The sequence below is a fragment of the Suillus paluster genome (genome assembly GCF_016628075.1).
Source record: "Suillus paluster strain FC165 chromosome Unknown EDB91scaffold_15, whole genome shotgun sequence".
Taxonomy (NCBI): domain Eukaryota; kingdom Fungi; phylum Basidiomycota; class Agaricomycetes; order Boletales; family Suillaceae; genus Suillus; species Suillus paluster.
The window spans coordinates 598032-608271 of NW_024537575.1; the positions used below are offsets into that span (position 1 = coordinate 598032).

A 10240-nucleotide genomic window follows, 5' to 3' on the forward strand; every position below is an offset into this window, starting at 1 on the left:
TCGTTAACGGAAAACAAGCAACCGCCCAGTTTCAAACTAGTAGTTTCTCAGGGTGCTCGTTGACATCTTCATTCATCTTCTTCAGTGCTCATTGCTCAAAGCCTGAAAAATAAGTCTTGCTCGTTGTTCAAAACGTTTGACAACTTTTGACAGACAAAGCTTCCTTGATGCGGCGGCCCTTTGAAGTTTGAAGTTTTCACTTTGTGTATGTACGTACCCAGGCACCATGGAAGTTCAAGTTGTCATCATATCCCACAGACCAAAGTACTGCCATCAATGATGCCACCTGACCAGGTACTGGCAGCCCAGTATGTACTTTTTACAATGACCTCGCACCAACGAGAGCGCATGTAAAGAGCTTCCCCGCAACTTCCCCCATGGGCCAAACTGCAGCGTGTTACGTCCAGAATCCGGATCACCATCAGTCACATCTTTTGATCATAATCAGTGGATCACATTCCATCCTCATCACGTTCCCTCCCCTTCTCTTCTGTTCTCATGGTGCCAATATAGAGCACAGGTTATTACGAACGGCTTTCCAATGGGCTACACGTTTGGGAGATGTGATACGCCTCATCAATGTGTACTGATGCTCCGCAGTGCAGCACTCGATTCATATTCGAAATTCTTCCTTTGGCGCCAGAGTATCAATCATACCATGTTTGGGCAGCTCCGAACAGCGCTGTTAGACAGATTATGCAGCCTCACGTCCGTTATCTCTATGCCGAAAAAAAAACCGCCTCGCAGGATCAAAGCTGTTGCTCCTGGAATCCCGCACGCCTCATGTCCATTATCTCTAAGCCGGAAAGCAAATCCGCCTCGCAGGATCAAAGCCGTTGCTCCTGGAATCCCGCACATGAAACCACGTAAGTCCGAATCTCTAATCAACCAAGCAGACCGTATCATACGCGGCGGTCCGCCGGCATAATTACATCCAGTAGCTCCCTACATCCACATTCAACCACTGACTGCGTGTCCCTACCTAGCTGGTCGCAGTGATGACCCCAGTGCGTTAAAATTGTATATGTACTCTATTTTGATGTGCCTTGTAATATAATCTTGAGCCCTAATACTAATAGGATCAGATGGTTCCGATTCGCGAGGGAAGGCAAGATAAATGATCCAATCGGCTGCGTTTTTTCTTTCTGTCTTTTATTTAATGATCATCCGGTAGGGTCACCGACCCTATTGAACAGCCTTATTTGTCCAAATTGTCTATCGCACCTATGGTTTTTCCGTACTGTTCTGTTCTGCGCCATACGGTTGGTTTTTACTGACCTTTTCAAATGCAAGAGGCGTTCGTACCAGCATAGCGAAACGCACCCCTTATGGGGGTAGTGATATTCCCGAGAGTCGAAACCGTCAATGCCACCACATAGATACTTCCATCGATTTGAACGGTATATTTGGGTGCCCAGGTGAGCGCGTGGTTTGTTGCTCTCACTGTATGTCAATTTCTTATGTTATCTTTCAGTGACATGGGGATTACTGTAATCTCCGAGCGGATAAGGTGAGTACTGACAGTCGCTAGTACTTCTCTTTGTCTCATGCAATGTATACACATTGCAAATACGATATATCTCCTGCCACTTTCAAACCGCGGATCAACTGCCAAGCCATGACCGGCAACACACATGGCTTCACTAAAATCATTGAACTTTGTGGAACAGAAGCATAGTTAAAGGTTGTTCAAGGGCATACCTGTTTAAATTTACAAGGTCGAGCAGCTGGGCGTCGTATGGACTCTTGTATGTGATTAATGTATGACTTGTGCAAGGAAAAGGTGTCATACAGTCAGGAATATCTGCAGCAGAAGCGGGCACTTGGAATTACTTCAGATAGTCCGGGAGTGTAGATGAAGAGACCTATGGCATTATCGGTTAGAACGACATTGCAACTACACGCTCACACTTGTCACTTGTGAGACTTTCCGGCAGGGGCCAAGACTACATAGTACTTATTCTCATGCTTACGAGGTAGGGCCTGATCCCACGGAACCGACTGATCCGTTCATTTTGTAGATGACGCAGATGAAGCTCATTGTCTGCGTTAATGTGAACTGGTGATTTAGTGCATATTAAGCAAATATACCTGAGAGGCACCGATTGATGAGACTCCCATCATAATGAAGTTCGAAGATGAACATGGGAGTCTGCACGGATTGTCTAGTGAGTGCGATCAAGAAAATGACATTCACGAGTTTTTAGGCTAGGGTCGCAAAAATGATCCGTCGACCGTTCGTTTTGATGAATGAACCTTATAATATTGTACCATGCGACGTACAACATGCTTCCCTCCGGAACGGGGTCATAGGTATAGGCGTGGTCCTTGCTCTAGATCAGACACGGCAGGCCGTGGAATACCCAACTCGAACAGGACCCCCTAGAATATCTATGACCAGGGTTCCTGGCCGACTGGTAGTAGGGTCTGGACATGTGGAGGCTGAATTGGTGGACATAGCTGTTGACCCATAGTAAGTAGGTGGTACATATTACTCTCATATGTGGATATATATGCTCCGGGTCAAATCATTGACCTTCACGAGTTGGTCGCGACCAGGAAGAAGACAGCGAGTACTGTACATGGTGCTATTGGATACCGTGGTAATCACAGACTCACAGGTACTCAAAAGTTACTTTTATCTTTAAAATTACGTAGTTTAATTTCTGAAGTTGTCATGTATAGAAGGTACGCTGTCTCCTCCCGTGGTCTGCCCAGGAGAGACCAGGGGTTGTACACCGGCAGTGCATTGCAATTGAGATTCGCTCACCGTGATCGACTCAGAACAAAGCCAGCCGATGCGAATATCCTGACCGCCAATTGGCAAGCGTTGACATTACAACTTGCCTTGGCAGCCTACCGATGTCAAAGAGGTCATTCCGAGCACCCAAGCAGAGGTATAAATTGAACATAGCTAGTGTTTCTGGTTCTCCACTCCAGTTTTCCCCCTCCTTGTAAACTTGTCACGATGCCCTCCAAAGCAAGAGCATTGCTTGAGCTCACAAGGCTCCACTGGTTCCCTGTGGGGTGCGACTTCATGTTTTGGCCCTTCGGTAAGACGGAAGATGTGGCATACCTGTCGGTTAATATTAACTCATCATGCATAGCTTGGGGCTCCCTGTCTGCGTCCTATCATATGGCATTGCCCATGAACGAAGTCGTGAAAAATACTTTATTCTATGCATTGTTGGGCACACTGGTACACAGCGCAGGCTGTGTCATCAATGATATGCTTGACCGCGACTTCGATCGCAAAGTTGGTCCGTCTCATCTATGTCCTGAACTTTGTCACTGGTCTCTTGACGCTGTTCAATTAGAACGTTCAAAAGGCCGACCGATCGCATCTGGAGCCGTCACTATGACAGAGGCTTCAATTCTTCTAGCCGTTCTCGTCGCTGCCATCTTCTACATGTTTTCGACTGCTGGCACTACAGCGTGAGCATATCTTTCAAGAAACATTAAGACTTTTCCGAACAAACTGTTTTTTTTAGTCTTGCACTCGGAATTGTTGGACTCCCTGCTTGTGGTGGGACGTATCCGCTTATGAAGCGCTGGATGTACTGGCCTTCTTTGTTCCTCGGTATGGCTTTAAAAAGTTTGAAGTATACCATCTTATCTGGTTCGAAGGTTTTGCTGCTAGCTGGGCAGTCCCATTCACTTGGGTAGCAACGACGGGCGAGTTTAATTGGGGCATGATCCTGAACGTCGCAATTGCGTCGTGCTGGTAAGTGTGCACGTGCCAAACGGCGTTTTTCTTCGAGGTGCTGACGATGCTTCTGTAGTTGGACATGTCTTTACGACACAATTTACGCATGCCAGGTAACTCACCTGGAAGGTTTTTTGAAGGCATGTGCTGATTATATCATCTCAGGACAAGAAGGACGATGAGAAGGCCGGAGTCAAGTCCATGGCGGTCCGTCTGGGCGACGGCATTCGTCCTGCATTGAGTATATTTGATGTGACCTTCTTTGCGTGCCTTTTGTGGGCTGGGTACTTGAACGGCCAGCACCTCCCGTTCTACGTGCTAAGTGTCATTGCGCCGTTCCTCCTTTGTCTCTGGCATATCTGGTCATTTGATCACAATGATCCCCGAGACAGCTGGAAGAAATTCACCGTATGTTGAACTCTTATAACCACATGCTCTGATTCTGATATCGCGTTGTTCTCCAGGCAGGTCGCCACGGCGCAGCGATGGTCTGCGCAGGATTGATGGTGGATCATTACTTTAATCTCGCGTCCCTTGCCATCTGAGCATACACTTCCATCCAATGCTAATTCGGTCACCATCCTTGTTACTATAATAACTACTATAGATGACGTGTTTATTGTGGTATTCCTCATGTTTTGCGCCCTAAGTATCTCGCAAATCGTGAGTAATAAGTAGTGTGATAATCACGGGCTGATCCTTACCAGAGTGCGAATCTAGGTGATATGCAAGATGTTAATCGCCGTGCGTGGCTAAGTACATAGAATGATGAAAGATTGCCTTGCGCCGTCAACGGTTGTGAGAAATAAAACTAGCCTCTATTATGTAAGCCGTTCATCGCGTCTACAAAAGTTCGTCTGCCTTGAAGAAGGAAGACTAAGTCACTATGTAGGCGCGCGTATAGTGATTCGCTGAAGGATGCTAATCCGATATCGAAGGCCTTGTTTAAATCAAGATCCTACGAAACGTTAGTATTACATAGTGCGAATGCAGGTCATGGATACTTGCGAATTTTAGAATCAATCCTCATCCTTCTTCACCTCCATAAGCTTAAGGCCTGCGGTTGCTCAGGCTATATTAACACTCAATACCCCGGTAGCGCCGCGTGAGCCCTCTAAATCAGACATACTATGGTGCTAAATGTCGATAGAATTTCCAAAAACTCGAGTGCGATCTCCTCATCGACATCCGCAGACACGTGTAATGGGTAAAACACCTCGGACGCTGTACTACTATCATATGATATATCATGTCCGTGTAGCGCCTCGGGTGTTCATGAATCGAGGCCGTGTATATTGTGGAGCGTCGACCGACATGAGCCGGCGTGACGACATCTAGATGCGCTTCCCCGAACGGGGTACCGAGAACCATTCACATCTCGTCATGCACAGATGGTACATAAATTTGCAATTGATCGATTGGTATGTAGAGTCCGCGGTACTTGCCAGCGGTCAGAATCCTTCAAAATCCGTTCTTTTGGACATTTCAACCTCTTTGAATTTCATTCGATGATCTGGCAAAATATAATAAGCAGTACCCTGCAGCACCCGATCTGTTTCCGTACAAGTATGGGCTGTCAACAAATTGACAATGACAAATTGGGCAAACCACCTTGGTGGGAGTGCCGGAGGTCCTGGTGCAATGGCTGGAGTCCCGGCTTGCAGATGACTGAGTCCATCCCTGAGCAACAGCCGCCTCCTGCCTTAGCCTATCAGTGAACTGGTGAGTTCTTGCTAGCAATTATGTAGATTGCGATGGGTTTACATGATTATATATATTGCTTTATATTCCAATGTGACGAAACGCGAAATTATATATGACAACATCTACGGCTCACCGGTTCTCTGATGCTACAGGTTTAGCCTAGGGTTTCCCTTGCATCCGACTCCGAGTTTGTGCCCGATCCACCAGTAAGTTTACTCAAGAGCAGCTTATGGCCCTTGGCTGATGACGTTTTGTGCGGTCCACGGGAGCGCTGATGCACGTACTTACTATACACTTTCATTGTATAGCATCACGGCGTTTTGTCCCTGGTGCGAAATGGTATGTCTGAGCATGCACTGAGCAATGCTGCGTTCTAGATAAAGACAAAGCGTGTAGGCGGTTATGATCACAAACCTACATTCAAAGCTGAGATCTGAGCTTTGCAACGAGAAAATAAGAATGCGCAGCTTTCAGAACAATACTCTGCGCTTGCAGCTTGAAGCTTCCGGTCATGGACACTGTGACTTCGTTGATACTTGTTTGAATAAGTCTGCCCAGAGTACTACTTGAAGGACTCGTGCATCGCCGGTGCATATTGGTTGCTAGAATATAATGATCGGGTGAGTGAGCGTTCCTTGAGCTGTTAAAACATTAGAGCTCTCTCCTAGTTGCCCCTAGTCAAACTTATAGAAGGAAGACTCTCTAGTTGACATAGATCGATATCCGTTTTTACTTGGTCTAGTGAACGTTCGAGCCTGTTTAGGTGGCTGTGTTTCTGCCAAACAGACGTAACTACTGACGAACGCTAACACGCACGTTGAGCTCACCTACAAGTCTATCTCGAAGACGCCTGGGTCCCCTGTCCACCGCCTGTCTTTTACCCGTGACGCAAGTTGAAAATATCAGTTCGCACTGTCGCAAGCCCACGCAGACGCTAACTTATAATGCATATTTAGACAAGAACTATGGAAGAGCGAGTACAACGATATATAAGGTATGCCACAGTGTCCACAATAGTGTGATCGAGGTAAGTCTATCATGTTAAGAGGTATGTTTATCTCGAGTTCTCTAAGATCGTCGACGGCTCGACTAACAGACCTCCCACATTTTGACATAATCCCTGCAACATATCTTGATGTCAGAATACGAACAACACGTTGAGCGACCAAGCGACTTACACAATGAAAGAACCACTCTCCCCATCTGAGCCCCATGTGGGGTACCACGTATCCTGCGCATTTGCAAAGTCCCGCATGGCTGTTTTCGAGTTGTCCAGCCATGGCTTGTTACCTGCGTTATCGGGGAACCATCCGTTAGTCCCGCCAACAGCGAGATTGAGGATGAGATAAAATCCTGTACATCGATCGGTGAGTTCAGCATACTGCAATTCCGTAAATGTTCATAAGAGCTCACGTTGGTCGAAAGGTGTCGCATTGGTCCCGTTGATCCAAGGGTTCTGCAGAACAATAGGCTCGGATCCGTTTTGGACCACGGAGGGGAAGTCTCCCCGTGTAAAGAAGGGTTCGTTAAATGAAAGCTCAAGCATATAGTGCAAGCGAGTGTCAACGTAAATGCGACTTGGTCGAGTCAGAGGATCGCCCAACTTCGGAAGTGACATAGAACTCACAGGAAATCCTGTGTCCACTCCAGTGAATAGACATGGAAGTCCTCCCCATAGTCGGTGCGTCGCTGCGTCCACCAGCCGAAAGTCTTGGATACAGCATTCAAGAAAGTTAAGGGCCCCCAGTTGAGTGATCCGCGGACATAATCGATACCCCTGTCAAGGAGATCAGCAAAACAGATCATGGTCAGCAGATTACGGTTCTGCGAATGATTAGGTGCCTCACTGGTCGGGGTAAGTACGACCGTTCCCGCGTGATTCCATGATGTCGATTTCGCCGCTCATTGGCCACGGTCCGTAGGTGTTGTCTACAGGAAGCATCCAGATAGCAGGCCAGAGCTGCAGGGCCCATCAGTAAGTCATATGGTTCAGGACCTGGCGGTAAAATTCTCACCCAGTCACTACAGGGAGCCGACGGTCAGTTAGTTTACATGACATGTCAAAAAAGTATAACACGTACCCCCGCGGAAGCTTCGCCCGTACCTCTACGCGTCCATATTTGATACTGGCGCTGTTGCGTGTGGTGATCCTCGCGCTTTGTATGGGGTTGATTATTGTACCCGTCGAACTGTTGCTTACGGCACCACAGGATTGGTAGTAGGCAGTTGCGTCAAAACCCGTATCGTTTAATGAGCCCGGAAGTGCTTGCGGGTTCGTCGAGTTGTACGTGCAATCGGTAAGGTTGTATGTGTAACCGTTATACACAGCGTCCGAGCCGATCATGTCCGACGTCAAGGTAGGGGTCATGTAAAGGTATCCGTTGGACGTGTATGAATTATTTGATGAGGATGTTGTCATCTCGAACTCGCCGTTTCTGAAAGAACATTGATGTAAGTGTTTTGATTCATCAAAAGTACAAATTCGCTGACCCAAATCCACCCAACTGCACTTCGCGGAACCAGTTTCCGCTGGGTCCGAAAGTAGTATCGGTGTCAGAATTGAAATCTTCATCCAACACCATGCACAAGTTACTAGTGATCAACGGCACACTCTTATAACCATAGTAACAGCGCACAGCAGACGCTGCTATTCCAAGGAACGCCACCGAATAAGTCAAGAAATATGCAATCCGTGCATATGGGTCTTTTGTCGTCACCCAAGGCTTTTCTAAGGTGCTTGGATCTTCAAGCATGGTAGAACGCATCCGGGTTGTCTTGCCTGGTGGAGGGAGACTCGTAGAGGTCGAGACTGCCGTCATGGGGCGAGCTGGTGGTGCAGCGAACGTTTCACGAAGACGAACGCCGGAGTTCGTGCGACTGGGGTTATCTCCAGTGTTGGGGCGGCTGCTGCCATAGTATGAGATAGTGCGAGGACGCGCCATCACACCATGACGGGGTACGGCTTCTTGGACCTCGTACTGTGCAACGCCTGCTGTGACAGCAGACATAGGTCCGCTGCTTATGGGATCAACGCTGAAGCTAACGACGCTAGCAGGTGGAGAAAAAGGGTTGACGACAGAACTTGCGGCAGTTCCTGCAGTAGATGGGCGAGAGTAATTGGAAATCGAAGGTGTGGAGTGATGGTGCTTATCCTTCGTTTGTCTGGAGTTGTCGCCGAGATAGAATGGGGATGGCGGCTTGATGCCATCCTTGTCCGCTGATGTTGACATGGTGGATTCAATAGATTGGAGTGCTGGCAAGTCTCACAGACAACTGGACTCTATGGAGAACTTTTATTGCAGATATAAGGCCTGTAAAGCCAAGTACAAACGCGTCCAAATGATCCCTGAATTCACCGCCATGTCAGGGAGCGCTCTAGATTGCGTTATCTGTTATGTTGGACAGTCGCTGTGCGAACTTGTGCGAAGGCACCTAGAGGCACCTCCGAGTCCAGCGTTCAAACTTGATGAATCTCGATCGTTCTCCCCGAGGGAGATTGATCGGGTTTCCTTTCTTGGCTCCTTCATCATCGGAGATTCGGAGATAATATAACTGACAGGATTAGGACAGGACTGCCTCTGACTGCCTGGACTCGGCGGCCGGCTATGCAAGAACAAACGTGATCAGCTCAACCAGCATGATCATCAACCAACTTGGACTAAAATGGCATTTGTGCAAGTTACTTATACATGTTATAGCTGTTGTTATTCCTCCGGCCCAGGTTGCTCTAGGACGCAGAGTTTTGAACTCGAACCCTTTCCCAAGGTGTCACTTGCTCGATGGAGTCCCTCGGCATATAGATGCATGATGGACAAGTGACGTAAACAGGCATTATGTCAATCAATCCCGACCTGCAGGGTGTTGATCTTCAGGAGCGTATTACGCTAGGTGCCTTGGATGCAGGTCGATAACCACAAGTAAGAGTTGCAAAGAAAAACCGACCCGTCTAAGGGAATTATGCCACCCCTAGCTGATGCCGGCGATGAGTAGTGTAACCTCAATCATCATCCATTCCTGTGCATATCGTCATTCAGCGCTCATGCCTTCCCTGCTGATCTTATCCAAGCAGAATTTTGAGGAACCCGGTACGTCGAATCGATGTTATCAACATTCGAGTTTCCAATCCTCCATGTAACGAAAAAGTCGTCATTCCTGTATTAAATGTTGCATTGACGACCATTTGATAAACCGTTTCGAGCTTCATTCAGGGAATCATAGCGAATGGCACAATTCCCTTTCTGTTCCGGGACCGCCAAACGAGAACTTCTGCGGCTCAGACAACTTACACGTTGTAGTATACGCCTTAATTCAGATCGGCTTCGACTTCGCGCCAGCAAATCAAGGAAGCGAAGCGTGATGTGGCAAATGTACCTTCAAATTCTGCTTATCGCAGTAGGGGGGATAAGCTTCGAGCAAGCGCACATGTCAAAATGGCAAGGTTGATCCAATGATCCAATGAATTTCTGATCAAGTTCCTCCTGACTCGCGAGCGATAACACCAAGTTGAGGCCACAGGCTGTCAGAGCAAATTACGTGTAAAACACGTTCCGGATAATCAGATCATGAGCGCTTGTCCCTGCGATGCGCGGACAGCGCCATGCATCCAGGGTCAGGAGAGCTCGGAACATGGACAATGTCATCGGACCCTCGCTGTTGGCATGCGTAAGTGTGTTTGGCAGGAAGGAAGGCACGAACATGTCATACGAAATTAGAGTCCACGAGAATAATTCCGTTCACAAATGTAAAATAGATAAACTACTACAAGGCTGCCTTTTGAGAGTTGAGAGTTGAGAAGTGGATTACTTCACGAGCCTTCCCGGAACATGTACC

The 10240-nt window shown here is 47.7% G+C and overlaps 2 protein-coding genes across 2 annotated transcripts; one reads left to right on the forward strand and one right to left on the reverse strand.

Moving 5' to 3' along the window:
* The first annotated feature begins 2575 nt into the window (after positions 1–2575).
* EDB91DRAFT_1271705 (UbiA prenyltransferase family) lies at positions 2576–4588 on the forward strand. The gene is made up of 8 exons (XM_041324587.1): positions 2576–3053; positions 3108–3260; positions 3318–3435; positions 3492–3580; positions 3628–3724; positions 3783–3819; positions 3872–4114; positions 4171–4588. Exons 1-8 carry the CDS (start codon positions 2969–2971, stop codon positions 4249–4251), a joined length of 903 nt encoding a protein of 300 aa, XP_041179255.1. The 5' UTR covers positions 2576–2968; the 3' UTR covers positions 4252–4588.
* A 1627-nt stretch (positions 4589–6215) lies between these two features.
* On the reverse strand, positions 6216–8782 carry EDB91DRAFT_1122519 (glycoside hydrolase family 16 protein). Its single transcript, XM_041318293.1, has 8 exons — positions 7901–8782; positions 7492–7845; positions 7426–7432; positions 7258–7370; positions 7038–7187; positions 6824–6987; positions 6589–6763; positions 6216–6530 (listed from the first exon to the last, which is right to left on the reverse strand). Exons 1-8 carry the CDS (start codon positions 8638–8640, stop codon positions 6500–6502), a joined length of 1734 nt encoding a protein of 577 aa, XP_041179256.1. The 5' UTR covers positions 8641–8782; the 3' UTR covers positions 6216–6499.
* Positions 8783–10240: the final 1458 nt, after the last annotated feature.

Bases quoted from the DNA above. Each gene is read 5' to 3' on its own strand.
- EDB91DRAFT_1271705 (XM_041324587.1), top strand. From the start codon at position 2,969: ATGCCCTCCAAAGCAAGAGCATTGCTTGAGCTCACAAGGCTCCACTGG. The intron at 3,054-3,107 runs GTAAGACGGAAG...CATCATGCATAG, and splicing joins CTTCATGTTTTGGCCCTTCG to CTTGGGGCTCCCTGTCTGCG. The intron at 3,725-3,782 runs GTAAGTGTGCAC...ATGCTTCTGTAG, and splicing joins GTCGCAATTGCGTCGTGCTG to TTGGACATGTCTTTACGACA.
- EDB91DRAFT_1122519 (XM_041318293.1), bottom strand. From the start codon at position 8,640: ATGTCAACATCAGCGGACAAGGATGGCATCAAGCCGCCATCCCCATTC. The intron at 7,846-7,900 runs GTCAGCGAATTT...ATGTTCTTTCAG, and splicing joins GTGCAGTTGGGTGGATTTGG to AAACGGCGAGTTCGAGATGA. The intron at 7,188-7,257 runs GTGAGGCACCTA...TCTCCTTGACAG, and splicing joins GGTCGTACTTACCCCGACCA to GGGTATCGATTATGTCCGCG.